The sequence below is a fragment of the Andrena cerasifolii genome, chromosome 3, assembly GCF_050908995.1.
Source record: "Andrena cerasifolii isolate SP2316 chromosome 3, iyAndCera1_principal, whole genome shotgun sequence".
NCBI classification, from domain to species: Eukaryota; Metazoa; Arthropoda; class Insecta; order Hymenoptera; family Andrenidae; genus Andrena; species Andrena cerasifolii.
Window position 1 is genome coordinate 20,222,826 of NC_135120.1, and position 16,783 is coordinate 20,239,608.

At 44.8% G+C, this 16,783-nt stretch overlaps 3 protein-coding genes across 4 annotated transcripts in view; 1 reads left to right on the forward strand and 2 right to left on the reverse strand.

Moving 5' to 3' along the window:
* Nucleotides 1–927: 927 nt before the first annotated feature.
* Nucleotides 928–5,164, forward strand: LOC143366757 (trypsin-7). Its single transcript, XM_076808111.1, has 6 exons — nucleotides 928–1,335; nucleotides 1,750–1,808; nucleotides 3,016–3,104; nucleotides 3,205–3,343; nucleotides 3,746–4,009; nucleotides 4,808–5,164. The coding sequence occupies exons 1-6, from the start codon at nucleotides 1,263–1,265 to the stop codon at nucleotides 4,952–4,954; spliced, it is 771 nt and encodes a 256-aa protein (XP_076664226.1). The 5' UTR covers nucleotides 928–1,262; the 3' UTR covers nucleotides 4,955–5,164.
* An 871-nt stretch (nucleotides 5,165–6,035) lies between these two features.
* LOC143366754 (trypsin-1) lies at nucleotides 6,036–14,191 on the reverse strand. Its single transcript, XM_076808100.1, has 7 exons — nucleotides 13,316–14,191; nucleotides 12,807–12,859; nucleotides 12,636–12,724; nucleotides 12,407–12,545; nucleotides 11,526–11,642; nucleotides 9,602–9,748; nucleotides 6,036–6,564 (listed from the first exon to the last, which is right to left on the reverse strand). Exons 1-7 carry the CDS (start codon nucleotides 13,482–13,484, stop codon nucleotides 6,409–6,411), a joined length of 870 nt encoding a protein of 289 aa, XP_076664215.1. The 5' UTR covers nucleotides 13,485–14,191; the 3' UTR covers nucleotides 6,036–6,408.
* A 1,010-nt stretch (nucleotides 14,192–15,201) lies between these two features.
* Nucleotides 15,202–16,783, reverse strand: part of LOC143366758 (trypsin-1-like) — a 356,002-nt gene continuing 354,420 nt past the window's right edge. For both annotated transcript variants that reach the window (XM_076808114.1, XM_076808112.1), the window contains exons 4-5: nucleotides 16,664–16,771; nucleotides 15,202–15,658 (exon numbers count right to left, since the gene is read on the reverse strand). In XM_076808114.1, the coding sequence (XP_076664229.1) occupies nucleotides 15,362–15,658; nucleotides 16,664–16,771 (405 nt within the window). In that variant the 3' untranslated portion in view covers nucleotides 15,202–15,361. The remainder of the gene's footprint in view (nucleotides 15,659–16,663; nucleotides 16,772–16,783) is intronic.

The following is a 16,783-nucleotide window of genomic DNA, read 5'->3' on the forward strand; positions in this document are numbered from 1 at the left end:
AAAGTGTCCGATTATTAATGCGAGTCACTGTAGCTCGACACAGTTCCAATCGAAGCGTCCCATCGCGCGAAGTATGTACAGCCTATAGACGGGGACTCTCCTTTACGCAATTTACAGTTGCTCGGCTCGGGACGAGGAAAAGTTGGCGACAACGGGATCGAAGTGGCAGCACGAGCAACAAGGCGGCCGCGTATAGGTACACGGCGGGTACTTGATGAAAGAACTGGCTGCTCACGACGAAACCCCCTAATGAAAAGGCGTCCTCTTTGCTGCAGGTACGCGCGTTGCTCGCGTTGGATGCTCCTCGCGTAAGCTGCCCTCGTTCACACCTACTCCCGCTTGTGCACGGCCGTTCGTCATCGGGAATTATTAATTTTACAGTCGACTCGGACGTGCCCGGGCGTCTCTCGGTCTGCCGTTGCATAAACGGTTTTGCAGGTCCGCACAGGTGGCCGGCTCGTAAAGGGCGGCTGAAACTGGCGTCGCCGTTGTACGTGCCGGCGCTGATCGGAGTCTTCGCCTCGTAAAGAGACCCAGCATCGATTCCAACGGAGTTTACCGTGCCCCTTCGCCTTCTAAAGAATCGTGGCGCACCTGGCATACTAATGCAACGCGGGGGCACAACAGTCTGTCGTTGTCTGCTTGCTCGCCAGCTTGTGCATCGCGTGCGCCAAACGTTCGTAACGACCGTTCGATACATTTTCTGTAGTTCGGTTCGTTGTAGTCTCATTGGCCCACCCCTGGAAGCTCCTCAACGCATTCCTCGCGGTAAAATCTCGAAATGGACGCTAGTAGTTACGATATCTGTGAACTTGATTGGCTTATCACGCGGTGATTAATCTTATCTACCGTCGTTCCGATGAGCCAGTGCCGCGTGTTTGTATCGTTTGTTATGCCGGAGGGATTAGAATTGGCAGTCGCTTAATCGATCGGCAGAATCTGTGGTAAAGGTGACGTTGAATCTGTGCCTGTTTAATTGTCGCGCGCAGATGGCTTGGCAACCCCGTAAGAACAGTTGCAACGGCACTTAATTGGTGTGCACAAGAAGAACGACGTTATCGCTCGCTGGCGGCGCTGAGATTTTATTCCTGCTGCTTTTACACAATCGTCGCGGAATCTGGGTCGACGGTCCGGGGCCTTCGTGGGTCGGAAATGTTTGTCGCGTCCAGGTAAATTGACGCGAACGACATTAACCCGAATATCGAAATAAAAGAAGGGCGAGCCTCGCGGTGAACAGGTAGTTCCTCCGACAAGTTACCGCCATGTATACGTGGATCCCGTTCCTGTGGCTGCAGCTCGCTCCGATCGTGTTCTCGCAGATCTATTGGCTGCCACGTACGTACGCCGTGACATTGCGAACCGTTTCAACTGCGCCAAAAATATTGAGCAACTGCCGAGGAGAAAATATCGCACCTTTGTATCGTACTCTTTTCGTATTCGAGTAGTACTTCTCCTAAAAGATCGCGTATACATTCAAATGTGTCTGTTTTACGTGGTAAAGTGTAATTTTTTAGTTTGTTCGAAGAACATTCTGGAAATAGGCTTGTCTGTTTTATTTTTTATCTATCACGAAGGTAGTAGACAATCGGCTGTTGTCGGGAGTACAAACTCTTCAATCATTTAATTATTCCGAATTTAAGGGGGCTATTAAATTCCGTCGAAACTCGTCGAGCAACCGTCACGGTTTAATTAGTAGTTTTTCAATACCTGTGCACGTGGAAATACAAGTCCAGCTATTGATTCTTCCAGTTGACGAGGGTCGTATCGTTGGAGGTCAGCCAGCGAGTATCGATGATCATCCGTACCAGGTAAGTGTTCTTTTAAACGAACGCTCCTACGGTTGGCACAGATTAATTCGTACAAATCTATCGGGTGGAAATGTTTCGTCCATACTTTATAACGAAGAAGCTATTAAAAGTCCATACAGTTGCACGTAGAGGAGACCGGGGCTAGTTGATACAGACCAATTATCTCGACACCGTATATGTATGTAGCTCCATTTGAGCGAGATGAGTGAAGATTGTTGTTCAGTTCTTTCCTACGATCCAGCGTACGTGTGTGCACATTGACGTTAACAATCGTTTTTTAACTGTTTCGTTTATATAGATAAACAGTAAATACTTTTGATACATTCAAATTGATCGTCCAAATAACATTTTTTCATTCATTTTGTATGCATTTTTTCAAGTTTTCGCTTACTATATATTAAAGAGGAAAGACCAAAGTATATTTGGCATATTTGTTATTAAGTAATTAATTCAAATAAAAAATGAAAAATATTGAAACAGAATAGAGTATCAACTAGCCCCGCAGTGGGGTAAATTGATACGTTTTATCTTCGTCCAAATAAAATTTTTTCATTCATTTTGTATGCATTTTTTCAAGTTTTCGCTTACTATATATTAAAGAGAAAGGACCAAAGTACATTTGGCATATTTGTTATGAAGTAATTAATTCAAATAAAAAATGGAAAAATTGAAGCAGAATAGAGTATCAACTAGCTCCACAGTGGGGTAAATTGATACGTTTTATCTTCGTCCAAATAACATTTTTTTCATTCATTTTGTATGTATTTTCTCAACTTTTCATTTACAATATATTAAAGAGGAAAGGCCAAAGTATATTTTAGCATATTTGTTTATGAAGTAATTAATTCAAACAAAGACGAAAAACATTGAAAACTGGAAAAACGTATCAATCTACCCCCGGTCTTCCCTACACTTTTACAGTGGTATTTAAAACCTTTGGAAACTTCTGCAAATTTCATACGAACCATCTGTCATATTACTCGGAAAAAGAGAAGAAAACATAGAATCCCCGCAATTTGTCCATTACACGAGGATCGACGAAAATGTCCTGTCTCGGTAGTAGCTTAATCGATTAACGAAGATGAAATACGTATGAAAATTTAATAGAATTTTAATAAAAATTTAAATAAAATTTAAATAAAATATTGCAAATTTCACGGATGCCCGACCGGGTGATCCTCTTAAATTGACACTCTGGCTTTTACAGGTGTCTCTTCGATATAAAGCTCTTCACGTATGCGGTGGCGCTATCATTAGCGAGGAATGGATCGTCACGGCTGCGCACTGCGTCCAGAGGTGCTCTTACTTTTTAGCTAACAAGCAATATCGGTCTCGTTGGGCGAACAGAAGGGGTGCATTTAGTTAACGTCCGTTTTTCTTTGCCGCGTTGTTTCAGCCCTTTACTTCGATACCTTTCCATAAAGGCTGGCACTTCCGATCTGAAGGAGAAAGGGACAGTGGTATACGCCAGGCAAATCATCAGTCACGAGTTGTACGATCCAGGGAACGCCGATTACGATATCGCGTTGATTAGGGTGAGTGATTATCTGCGCCTCGTACTAAACATTCCGCAACTCCGTGATCGATTATGACAAATCTTTTTCCTTCGGTCCATACACTTTCGATATATTCTTTCGCCAAGAATCCCCTTACCGGCCTTACCCCAAGAAAAGATATTTCGAACTAAGGTGTGGGAGTGAAGAAGAACGAGGTAAAACTTGCTAGCAATCGAGGCGGTCGAAAAATTCCGTTCCAATGCCGATCGATGAGGTTTATTTATTAACAGGATACACGCCCCCCTCGGCTAAAGCTGAAGAATTCAATTACCATTTCACAATCAATTCCGTGGATGCACAGCCTCCCTCCCTCTCTCTCTCTCTTTGGCTCTCTGAGTCTGTGGATGCAGCGGCAGCCGCTCAAACCAATTACGATTTCAGTTGGAAAAGCCGCTGGTGTACAGTCCGCGGGTGAGACCGATCTTGCTGGCACCGATCGCTGATCATTACGCGGCTGGTACGAAGGCGCTGGTAACCGGCTGGGGAGTTTTGAGGAGCAACGGCCCGGTGACCAATCAGTTACGTAAGGTCCTGGTGCCTCTCGTTTCTAATGCAGAGTGCTCCCAATTATACGCGAGCCGCCCGATCACCACGAGAATGCTCTGCGCCGGTTACGTAAACGTCGGTGGCAAGGATGCGTGTCAGGTAATTGCTTCCATTAATCGTCGTTTAGACGCGGCGAGCACGCGGCCCAACGCCGTCTGCACGCTCGTGCGGTACTAATATCTTTTTAATCGCATCGACGGCCGTTATGCCACTTCCGTGTCCACGCGGGCCCTGATCACCCATCAGATTCATGTTGCGACAGCCGCGCGAAAAGCCTCGACTTCAGTGGCCTTCACTAGCCAAGCGTTGCTCAAATTTCGTGATTTTTCAGTAGAGTTAACCCAGTACTTATTCAAAATTAGTGCGAGCTTGCGATAACTTCGAGGTGTTCTTCCTTACGCGGAACGTTCCGCGACAGGAGATTCAAGACTTTGCAGACTTGATCGGCCTCGAACAGAAAAGGGCTTCCCTAGCTACCATCTGTTTTTGAAGCATTGCTCGTTCAGGAGCGCTACCAAAGTTTGCAGCAGCGATATTCTCTGTACCGTGCAATGGGAGAAAAGGATAATGTATCGCGACCAGCTGTATCGATTTTCGCTGGATGCGAATATCTTGACAACGTAGACCCTCGAAAAATCGTTGTTAACCCTTTGCAGTCCAATTATTTGTTGCCTCCCGGGTGCTCGCGGGTAAAGATAAATTCGATATTATTGTTTTTCCATCGAAGCGGGTCATGGCATCGACGTTATAGCTTTCGCGAATATTTACGATTCCACTTGAGTGCTGCCGGGATTGTGCCGATGTAAAGAAGAGATGCAAGAGAACTTCTCGAGCCAATGCACTTGTACATCGAAGCTCGATTTAGCTCGTCTTCTACACGATACATTTTATCCGCAGGGTGACAGCGGTGGACCGTTGGTGCAGAACGACCAATTAATCGGGATCGTGTCCTGGGGTTTCGGGTGCGCACGGCCGTCTTATCCAGGCGTCTACACGCGTGTCACTGTTCTTCGAAGCTGGATTACAGAGAAAACCGGCTTGTGAACGTTGCGCGCTCTGCCTCGAGCAGAAGAGCGAAGCGTTGTTGAACAAGTGGCGAGGTCTGAAATTCTTCGAACAAACAGGGCCGTTACTTCATCGCCACCAACTTTGCTTGCCAAGAGAGTTCGCACGTTTCTCGCTGACAAACTTGTCTCGGCGGTTAGCCGTCCCTGGTGGAAGGCATTTTTTTTACCAGGGAGCTTCGAAGCCCCTTCGTCGATTGCCGTTTATTCGATGATAAACGTTATTTCGCGTCTTCGCGCCGCCTGCTTCGCGGTTTTAATTGGACCGACTGCACGGACTTATACTATGCAGAGCCGCCACCTATGCCCGTCGGTGGATTCCTTTTTAATATTTCACACGGCCGTGCGGTCGTTAATAACGCCGGACGTTATCGTTACATTTCGGAGCGGTATAAATGTCAGCCGGCGACGGGGTCGGTTTTCAGCGTTGCTCGTTTATTTAAACGCTGCAAAGTAGGCGGATCGATAATGAGCCGGCCGCGGTTCTAATGTATGAACGTAACAAGTGGCGCCGTAATTGAGGCAGTTATTTCTCATCGGAGGTATCAGATATTTATCCGCGCGTTTAGCGAGCAAAAATACTATTAGCTCGCTAATGAACGAGCCGGGGCGGGACGGCGCGGAAATAATTGGCCTCTCTGCTCGTTTTCGAATCGAGAAACAAGTTACATCGGTGGTTATAAAGTTCCAGTCCGAGTGCGCGGCTAATTACCTGGCTCGATGATAGATAAGCATACCGATTTCATTATCAGCGCTTAAATTCGCCGGAGGTTTCATAAAAGGTGAGATGAATTAGCGATGATATTCGCGGTGCTCTTGCGGAATGAAACTTGAAGGTGGAGATGAGGAAGGGTGTGTAGTAGAGGTGTCTGTAGGAGCGGAGGATATAAATAAAATTAGTGATCGATCGTAGATTTAGAAGGTACGTCTTCAGATTCCCGAACGAAGCCAGCTGAAATCCTAAAGAAACGTCAGAATCCATTGCCAAAGGGACACAGCTTACTCCGTCGAGTCTCCAACACTTTCCACCGTCTCGATCATCCCTTCGCTGTCATTGTAATATCTTTCCGAGCGAGGAGGAGAGGAGGTAGAAATCCTTTAAAATTCTCGGTTGCTGCCGGGAGGTAGCCTGGATAAAGAGCGAATTGCACGAAGAAAAGTGAAATGGCGGGAGCAATATGCCGCGGGAAATCATTCGTGCGCGCACAAGGGGAGAAATTCTCCTTTGCCAGCTTCGTTGTATTTCCATAAAACCCTTTTGCAACGTTCGACAAATTTATAAAGTTACAGAAACGTTCCGCCGCTCCGAGGGAACGCGAACGAGCAGAAAGTTCTCTGCCACGCTCGTGCGGCACGGCGGGGGTTTAGACCGGCGCGCAGCGTGTTCCCGGCGGGTGTTAGCGATGTTGACATTGTAGTTCCGCGAATACCATCTCATGTAGAGCGGATGCCGGAATTCGCCGAGATCCATGGTAGGTAACTGCTGACACGAGTGTACACGCCCGGATGTATCATAGTTTTACACCCTAATCCATAGGATAGAACGCCAATCAGCGTCTGGCCTTCCATCAGCGGCGCACCTGGATCACCCTGCAAGGAGACGAGGGTTGACAGTTTCAGTGATTAGTTGGAGCCGCCTGGCCGCTGATTTGCTAATGCATCGCTGATTCGGAAAGAGAGTGGAGCAACATACTGCAGACGCGGGAACTAACACTAATTGGGCTATCACGTTATCACAACGCTATTCAGATAGGAGCGCTTCTTTTCTACGAAATCGTTTCCGCTAGACTGGAGTATTCACCGAGCTACTTTTCGCCGCAGGATTTGTTGTCAGGAATGTTCGAGTTCCATATCCCTCCGATTCAAAAAGCAGATTACTCTTCGGAGCTTCGGATCTGTCCGTAAATGTTCTCGAACTGAGCACAAAATGACTGTTGATTGATAATTGGATTAATCATCAAGCTCTATTTAAACACCTGTCTTTTGTAGATCTGTATATCGCTAGCCTAAGAAATCGAACGTTGCACTTTTGAAGTCCCTCAACGGCTGTCGCTTATTTCGAATAGATTTGAATTTCAATGAAAAATTTCAATTAGTCCCGCCCCCTCCCTCGAACAGTGCCTATTCAGAAATCGAGCGATCGCAGCGTTTCGCGTTTATCTACTTTAGAAAGGCAGGTACGAAACTTTTCGCGGGATTGTATGTCCTTGCGGGGATTGGAAAAAAGAAGGCGAGGTGGAATCTATCGCGAGCGGAGAACCGACCGAAAGATATCGCTCTTTGTATCGGCCCGGCGAATTTATTGTTATTATTATAACGACGGAGCTTGTAGAAATCTCTGCGCTTTGTGACAATTTTCTATTATACTCGGTGAATAATGTTCAGTTTCTATTCAGTCGGCCGTATTCAAATGTTGCTTATAACGCGCCGCGCCTTTTGTGCCCGCTCTCAGCAAACCGTTGGCACGCTCGAGCCAGAGAAACGAAGCGACGGCAAATATCGGTATTATGGTTTCGTCAACTACCCCTGTGATTGACTGGGCCTCGTTAAGAGTTTCCAAACACCGTTTCGCAAAAGCAGAGCCCGCTACAAAAGCAAGATACTCATTCAGTCCCTTATACCCCCCGAGATCGATATTCCGCGCGGGCAGCTGCGATTTTTAATCGCGTGTCGCCGCTGAATCTAGAGCAGAAAACAAGGGGCGTGATATAGTCCGCGCAGCACATATATTATCGGGCAGCATCGCTCTAATTGGAAAATATTAGCCGGCGCTTAAATAATTCCGCAGCCATTGCGTATCCATTCTCGCGGAGGCGCCATTAATCTGGGCAAGACTAGCGCGAGAACTTCGAGCGAACCCGGAACGGAAATCCAATGGATTTAAGCGCACCACCCGCTGTAAACATTTCGTGCGTTCTTTGTAACTCGTTATAACTTTCAGAATAGAACTCGGATAGTCCAGGCGCATATAAAATTTCATCCTGGCCCGTGCTCTAGATTCACTCCACAGAGCACCGTCGCCTAATATTCTTTTCGCTGCTGGAATCAACGAGGAAGTACAGCGTTTCCAGGAGCGTGTACAGCGAATGCTAAAACGACAGGGATTCGCGAGTGGATCGACGATGATTTAAGTTGCGCCGAATATTCATTGATTGAAAGCGTGTCAACTGTTTGCCGTTCGTTTTACGCGTTAATTATCGTCGATATAAATTTCACGCCTCGGCCGTGTTTGCCCGCTTTTTCGAGGGAGAGACGATAAAATTCACCGGGGACGGGGGTCCTTTAATTTATCATTTTGATGTTAGATTGCGGGCGACGAGGAGAGCTGGCCTGAAATTGCGTGCTCGTGTCGAGTGCGTGGCATTGTTCGCGCATCGGGCGCAATCAGCGGGCAAATTGGCCGCGTGTGCGTTTCGGCGAGACGTCGAATTGCCGCTTAATTGTACGGCCAAGTACAGGTGGCTCGCGTGCATAAAAGACAATCGGGATCGCGTTAACGAGCCCCGTAATTTGCTCCCTCCACGCACTTTTCCGCGCCCCTGCCAGGAGAGCTGGCCTTTTAACGCGTTTCATTATTCACGCAGACAAAGGCGATACCTCCCGCTTAAATAAAATGCAATTGAATTTTCCTTAACGAACGGCTGCTGGATAATAAATACTATACGATTGGGGCTGATGGAATTCGTGAAACTTTCGCGAATCGAACAGTGAGGGCTTGATGGAAAGAGTCCCGTAAAGGTCGAATGCATAATGCTCCAGACAGACAGCCGTTGATTGCTCCTTCATTTGTTGTTTGAAATGGATCGAACGGCTGTACGTGGAGCCACAGTTTCTGAGCGTTATACTTGAATTTTAATCAAGGTTCTCGTGACCTGCCACACCCAGTGGCGGATTTGAGAGAAAAGTCCCAGGTGGCCAACGTTCTGAGGGGCCCATTTTTTCGGGAAAATGAGGAGGTAGTTTATTAAAATGGGGTAAGTGGACAGAAAAAAAAATATAGTGCTTGGATAAAATCATAATTTTATCATAGGCACAGGGCCCTAGGGGGCCTTTTGAGCAGGGGCCCTTTTTCGAGAAGATAAAGCGGTAGTTTACTGAAAACGTGCTCAGTGTAAATAACACAGAAAAAAATATAGTTTGGATAAAATCATAATTTTTTTTTAAGGATAGGGCCCTAGGGGCAGGGGCAACTGCTCATCGGCCGCCCTGTTAAATCCGCCACTGGCCACATCCCTATTGTTCCACTTTCATCCCCTCCCTTCGCAGACTGAACAGAGTCATCAGTCTTGTTGGTCGTCGAGCTGCCAAACCTTGAGTCCGTGCAACTTCTCATTCACGTGCACGTCAAATACATTAGCGGAGCGTTTTTGGCAGTCAAGTCCTGCATTGTTCCGGAAACGGCTGGCGTCTGACATCGGAGCTCACAAGCAACGGTGTATACGAGACTCGGGGAGCCACCCTCCCGCCTACATCGAGTGGCGTGACGCGCGACGAGGTCGAGGGATATCTCCTTAACAGACGCTTCAGGATCTTAGGTGTCGCAGGCTTGTCGCGGGTCGCGAATCCACACAAACCCCCTCACCCCTTCCGCGCCTCCCGAGCTAACGTTCCCTTGTCTTCATCTTACCTGACACGTCTCCACCCCCTGGGTCATGTTTCCCGCGCAAAGCATCCTCTCGAACACTGGCTGGTAGCAGGGCATCGTCGAGATGCAGGTATTCTGATCCACCATCGGCACGGCTGTCACTGAAAGCTGAGTCTCACCTGGGCCACCCTGAAAGATCAATAAGTGTTTCTATTTTCTACCTGTTTCGTTATGAGATTTCGAGGAAGGGTGCACTTGTTCCGTGGGGAATGTTAAGGTGGGGTCTTTGCTCAGACCTTTTATCAGTTACTCGATTTGATTTGGTAGTTCGCTGTCTGCAGTTTAAACAATGTGATAAATATGGGTGTTGGTAATATAACGTGTTTTGGCGGCGGCAGAAGTATGGTTGGTAGATAAGATGGTAAGGAGAGAAGAGGAAGGTGCGTTTCGTCCTGGGTCTGGCTAGTAGAGTCACCAGTAAAAGCTTCTGTTTTTTTAAAACAGATGTTTATTGTCTAGAAACATACAATAATAAACTCACCAGTAAATACTTTTTTTTAAAAGTGTTTATTTCAAATCATCTATACTATTATATAAAGAGAGAGCCTATTTTTATGTTCGCGCAAAAGTCAAGACCTATTGAACCGATCTTCCTAAAATTTTGACACTTTTTCCTGGATACTCGAGGACGGACATAGGCTATGTAGCATGTCTAAAAAACGCGTTATTAAGCTTTAGAGGGCCGGGATTTTTTCATTGCAATTGTAAATTTTATTGACTTAAAATTTGTGCATATATGCCACCAAAATGGCCGACAAAGTATCAAAATTTTTAGGTGGTCACTATACTGGCCAGCCTGACCCTCTAAAGGTTAACACGGAACAAAGAAGCGCCTGGTATGTGTTGCGCTGGAGGGAAAATAAATCTCCCAAGTTTTCCGAAATATTATGAAGAAATTAAGCTTTCCTTTCAAAATACTTAATTTCCTTAAAAGATATTAATTCTAATAAACATGAATCCGTCATGCTAATATCTCGGGCGAAGCCGAGACGGGGGACGCTAGTAGTGCATACTTTTAAATAAATCTTTGGCAGAATGAACATAAAACAAAATGCCTAACAGTGTATAATATTCTTATTACTTGTACGAGAGCCTTCGTAACTTATAATACCTCAGTCTATGACAGCAGTTGTCGCATAAAGAATATAAAAGAGAACAAAAATTGAAAATAAATGCCAACGTATAGCTAACAGTCTTATATTAACGCACGGAGGAAAAAATCAGTAAATGCTTACATAGCAGACTCTGTCTTACACGCGGGGATGTTAGAAGGTAGGATGAAACGGGTATATACAGGAATGGAGTAGATGCGCGACAACTTGCGAGAGAGTGGGATCGGCCGCGACGCCATCTAGTGGCGGACTCGGAAGTGTCGCTACAGCGTTAAACTCAGAATTCAGGATAATTTGTGAATATACGTAGACAGTAATTTTGTTAAAAACTCCTTTTTAACAACCATTCGACTAACTTGGAAAACAATGGAAGTTACTTAACAATTGAAAACTGACAATCATAAAAAATACGAACAAATTTGTTTCCCGCTTCTGGGTATAGAAGCCTCGTATCAGAACCGGGATTGGATCAGATACGACGACGAAAGTGAATATTTAGCGAACGGGCTTGCGTTTAACGACGGCGCGATGACACAGAAAGATAATTACTACCTCGTATAAAATGGACAGTTTGGAAATAATTCTCCACCATGATACGCTACCGACAACGCGCCTGGTTTCCGCAATATGTTTTGGTTTATACACGTGAAAGCTTAATAAATACGTCGCGGCAAATTGATAAAAAACCTCTGATTAAACGCAAAACGACTCGCGGTGGCGTCGTCGGCTCTCGCTCGATTTCAGATAAAACGACAACGCTTTCGGGAATTGTTAATAACAGAAATAGCACTCACCAGATTGTGCTTCCAGCCCGTCACGAAACACATCGTTCCATCATCGAGCTTCCAGTCCTCCTTTTCCGGTATTCCAATTGGTAGCAATTCCGCGCCGAACTGCGCGGGAACTTTCAACTAAATCCAGACGAAATACATTATATATAACAACTCACTCTTACCAAGCCGCACACCTTCTAGCCACCCCACAGAGGCCTGGCTCGAGCGTTTTCTGCGCTCTAGGCGAACTTGCCAAATCGCGCCCTCTGTTTATTTCAGCTTTTTGATTACCTACTGTGAATTTTGTATTCGCAGCTTAATCATTTATAGTACAGCTTGTAATATTCCATTTAAAATTTTATTTTAAAAACTGCTAATAATGAAAACACCATTTTGCGCCCCTCGTCGACTTTACGCTCCCAGACAGCTGCCTAATTCTGCCCACAGGGATGTTCCTCGTTTCGCGTTTCCCTGTTCAACGACGACGATCGTCAGAGGAATTATCGTCGCGCGGATCACTCGATACGTCTTAATATATCATCGCTCCGCGATCATTAAATTTCTTCCCCCGCGAAAAAACCTGTACACTCCCGACGTCCCCCATAAAACAAATTATTAATATTTCAACGCCAGCTCCCATTAATACGTCCCTTCGGAAGACGTACGAGCATTCGGCGGAATTGCCGTCTATAACGATTGTGTCGTGGCCCGGTTCACTGTATCGAACCGTAAAAACTGTAATAAAATTTCCGGCCGTGTAACCCGCGGTGATAAACGTTCCGCCCGCGGAAAGGAGGGTGCGCGAGAATAAAGTGGCCCCGAAACAAACGCGCTTTTAGCCGCCGCGCACACCCCCCACCCCTCCCGGTTTAAAAGCGACGCTCCAGCGCGGGTACACGTACCTTTATTAGTGCGATGTCATTGAGCAGGACGTATTTATCAAAATCCTCGTGTACAACAACGTTGCACACTTCCAATTCATCTCCGCCCGAGGAGAGGGCGGAGGTGCGCGCACGCACAAGCACCGTGGACGGCCGGGCGCTGTAAGCAATTACGGTTTCGTTATTCTCCGCCTTGCTCCCGCTCGTGCAATTTGTACAGAGCCGCATAATTTACGGCGGCGATACTCGCCCGAAAACGCAGGACGCCGCGGTTATCACCCAGGACTCGTGCACCAGCGCGCCGCTGCACACGTGGCATCCGTCTTTCTCGATGGATACCTGGGTTACAAACGAACTCATCAAACTCGGGTCCCTCCGTTTCGTAATTGGATTTTGATCGGCGTAATTCGTTTCGACTTACGTGGTACGGGTACTCAGTTATGTTCGCGTGCTTGATGTTGCTGGACGCGAGGGCTATGGAAGATTGCGAATATTCAGGTGAATGTCACAATTTCTGCTCGTGTCCCCATTTCTGATCATTTCGTATTTTTCTTATTATTATATGAGTTACGTTTGTACTACAGTCGCAGGAAGATAATTCTAAATTATTTACACTTTTACGCGAGTGTTGCACGAGCTTGGATCAATACGTACATCGCTATTTTTCGTGAGCAGAAATTTAGAGCATTATATATTTAATTACAAATTGCTAATAGTTAAACATCTTGAAATATATTTCTTAAATAGTTTTTGAATTGGTTGATTTATTATTAAGGAATTAATCAATTACTCTGCAAATTTTCATCACAAACAAGATTTTTATAACTTCTTTGTGACGAGTTACCTCTTAAATGAGCAGAAATTGGGAGATTCACCTTAGTTGCGCGAGAAAGTCGACTGTTTCGATGAGTAAGATTGTACAGAACTCACCTCCAGAGAGGAGGATGCAGGGCAGCAGCAGTATTTTCGTAGACATCTCGGCGTGAATTAGCAGAGAAGAATGACCGGTCTGTGAAATTGTTGGGACTGCAAGTGGGCTGGGAAGGGTGGATGCACGTGGGGCCAAGTTTTCCAGCCGATAAGCACCGTTATCGATCATTAGCCGCTGTCAAACGTGTCTTGCCGCGTGAACTTCAAAGGGTACCCGGAATACATTTTCGTGCGGCCCGATGCGGCGCGGGGAAAACTTTCTCGGGTACAAAAGTTTCGTCGCGGAGCGCGAGAGTGTGCGAGGTAGATCGTGATTAGCGATATCCTATCGAGACCGAGATAATGGAAGAATCGTGTCAAGATTAGTCACGCACTCGATTTGGCACAATTTAGAATCGATCGATCGAGTGTACATTGGTGAAACGTATTTCTTGTACGTACTTTGTTCCCTCACGACTTCCCGTTAATTACGGTATACACTTGCTATTGATCCGCAGCTCGGGAGAGTGGTGCTTTCTTATCAATGCCATTGGACGAAGTGATAGTTCAATGGGCATTCGATGTGGGAGACACTTCGACAGTCGAAACTCTAGTTTAGTATACTCCCTTTGCTCCAGTGCTCGCAATTAGACTGAACTTCCGTAAGGAATGACTAAAATATATTTTACAACAGTTGAGAACAGAACAGGAAATCGAAAGGCAGGGAAGTTTCAATAGAACGGCGATCTGGATCGAGATGTCCAACCGGGTGAACTATTGGAGAAAGTTTTAGGTCTTCGGAACCAGAGTAAGGCGGAGGGAAGAGTGTTTGGGGATTAAACAAACTGTTTTAGCTGTCACTCTGTCTCCGTACATTGATCTTGTCCACTTTCCCCAAACGTAGGGGAGAGCGGGGACAAAAGTAACGTTGTTTACATTTGACCTAGCTTACAATTACCTTTTATAGATATAAAAATGATAATTATGCCTTAAAATACTATGTTTCTTGGTCTATCATTTGAGCCCAGATTCAGCTTTACGCGATAAGTAGTCAAAGAGTTATGACAGTTTTCCGCAGTGACTGTCATTGTTACTTTTGTCCTGCAGAGGTAGGACGAAAGTAACATACGGTGGGGGCGAAAGTAACACTAATTATTTTCAGGAGAATTAAGTAAAATACTTCTTCCAACGCAAAATAGGATTTTTTAGTATACAAAAAATATAAAAAAACATTTAAATACATATATTTTAAGTAACAATGAAAACAAATAAATTTTAACTCCGAATTAAAATTATGACATACGTAGTGAAGATCACCCATGGTGCAGTCTTCGTGGGACTAACCCTTAAAATCTAGACATTGATCCACTTCTCTCTCGAACAGCTTTCACTGAAGATTATCATCTGAAGAATTCCTAGCCTGTATGCTATTTTGCTCGCCCAAGTAACATGTTACTTTCATCTCCATAGTGACTTGTTACTTTTGTCCCCAGCCATGTTTTTCAGAATAGAACTGTTATAACATACAAATTATACAAGACTTGTTGAAATCAAGTACAGGAACTTCTAAAGACATTATCTAAGAACGCTCTAGCAAATAATTGGTTTAATATCTATAGTTTAACTATGAATATTAACAAAAAAAAAAACAAAATAGAAAATACTTACTTGAATGATCTAAGTAACAATTTTAGTTTGCCCACAGTATACGATTTGTGTTACTGCTCAGCGTCACTCAGTAAAATAAAAGAGACATTACACATATGTAACTGTGTAAAGCAAACGTTTTGGAAATGTTTGTGGAAGAGGAGAGAGGGTGTGTTACTTTCATGACGCCGTTACGTTTGTCCCCGCTGTCCCCTACTGTATCTATGCCCAATTCAAATGATAATCCTTTGCGTGCACAATAAAGTAGGTATTCTTGTTTCTTTGCGATAATCTATATTTTAATTATAATTCGTATAATGTTTTACCGAAAGATTACAACTTTACAAAATTTTGTGTGATTTTCATTAAAGTACAGGAATGTCGGCGAAGTCCTCCCCCTACCCTCCAAACTTGCGCGATTTAAATTCCGCTGTTCTGCTTGATCCACGAGCGGAGATTAGCCACGTTCGTGTAAACACCGGGGTAGACGGGCCGAGCGCAACCGTAGCCCCAGGACACGATGCCGAAGAGGACACCATTGGAAGTTAGAGGGCCACCGGAGTCACCCTGGCAGGAGTCCTTGCCACCCTCGGTGTATCCAGCGCATATCATCCTGTCGGTTATGTGGTTCAATTTTCCGTAAACGCTCTGGCACTTCTTCCTGTCCACGACGGGCACCGACACTTTCATGAGAACAGGCGAGACTGATCCGCCCTCCTGCAACACGGCCGTTAAAACGGAATTTTGAGAAATGGATCTTTCATGTAAAACAGATTACGCGACTGTTGGGAGCGTCTCGATAGCGCTCGGACGTGCCTCGCGCTGAAATATGGTTCTGGGGTGGCGTTGCAAATGCTTGAACATCGCTCTGCTACGATTAAAATATAAGTAATGACTTTTGACGGTTCACTAACTGGCAATGAGGTATGTTCTCAGGGATCGTGGTAGATTCAGTACACTGTCGATGTTCTATTCTTTCTGTGCCTGCTTTAAAGTTTGATTAAGGAAGCTTTTGATAAGAATGATGGAGAAGAATCGAGGGAGTAAGTATTACTGGAACCGTGAAATTATCAATAATATTGTATCGCTGAACTGGCCCAAACTTTTCCGTAGTGATTAGGGATATAATTATCCGGCTATTCGAATATTCCGAGTGCTCGAATTTCGGATTATACTAAATAAGAATCTGAACATGAAATATTTGTCCATACTTTACCGTAAAATTCCTTTCATATTGGCTTTTACAATTATTTGTTTTTCACACGATAAATATGGAACTTTATTAATCTTTGGTAAATTTATACTCTGGTATTCGAATACTTAAATTCGAATTCTCTGTTATTCGAATACTTAAATTCGAATTCTCTGTTATTCGAATACTTAAATTCGAATTCTCTGGTATTCGAATACTTAAATTCGAATTCTCTGGTATTTGAATACTTAAATTCGAATGCTCTGTTATTCGAATACTTAAATTCGAGTTCTCTGGTATTCGAATACTTAAATTCGAATTCTCTGTTATTCGAATACTTAAATTCGAATCCTCTGTTATTCGAATACTTAAATTCGAATACTTAAATTCGAATTCTCTGTTATTCGAATACTTAAATTCGAATTCTCTGGTATTCGAATACTTAAATTATTCGAATATTCGTGACAGTCCCACTAGTGATGCATGTTCTATTAGGGTTAGATGTATGTAGAACACAGTCATGGACTTACCTTGAGTGTACCCCAGCCGGTGATGTCAACCAGCTTTCCAGAAGCAGGCTCGGCATTGGTCAATTGCACGGCTTTCACATTGCCGCCCAGCTTGATCTCTCCATCGATCTGGAAACAGAT

Excerpts from the sequence above, each read along its gene's own strand:
- LOC143366757 (XM_076808111.1), top strand. The coding sequence starts at position 1,263 with ATGTATACGTGGATCCCGTTCCTGTGGCTGCAGCTCGCTCCGATCGTG. Across the intron at positions 3,105-3,204 it reads GCTGCGCACTGCGTCCAGAG|CCCTTTACTTCGATACCTTT; the intron begins GTGCTCTTACTT and ends GCGTTGTTTCAG. Across the intron at positions 3,344-3,745 it reads ACGATATCGCGTTGATTAGG|TTGGAAAAGCCGCTGGTGTA; the intron begins GTGAGTGATTAT and ends TTACGATTTCAG.
- LOC143366754 (XM_076808100.1), bottom strand. The coding sequence starts at position 13,484 with ATGATCGATAACGGTGCTTATCGGCTGGAAAACTTGGCCCCACGTGCA. Across the intron at positions 12,860-13,315 it reads CTGCATCCTCCTCTCTGGAG|CCCTCGCGTCCAGCAACATC; the intron begins GTGAGTTCTGTA and ends AATCTTCCATAG. Across the intron at positions 12,546-12,635 it reads GCGGCGTCCTGCGTTTTCGG|CGCCCGGCCGTCCACGGTGC; the intron begins GCGAGTATCGCC and ends AATTGCTTACAG.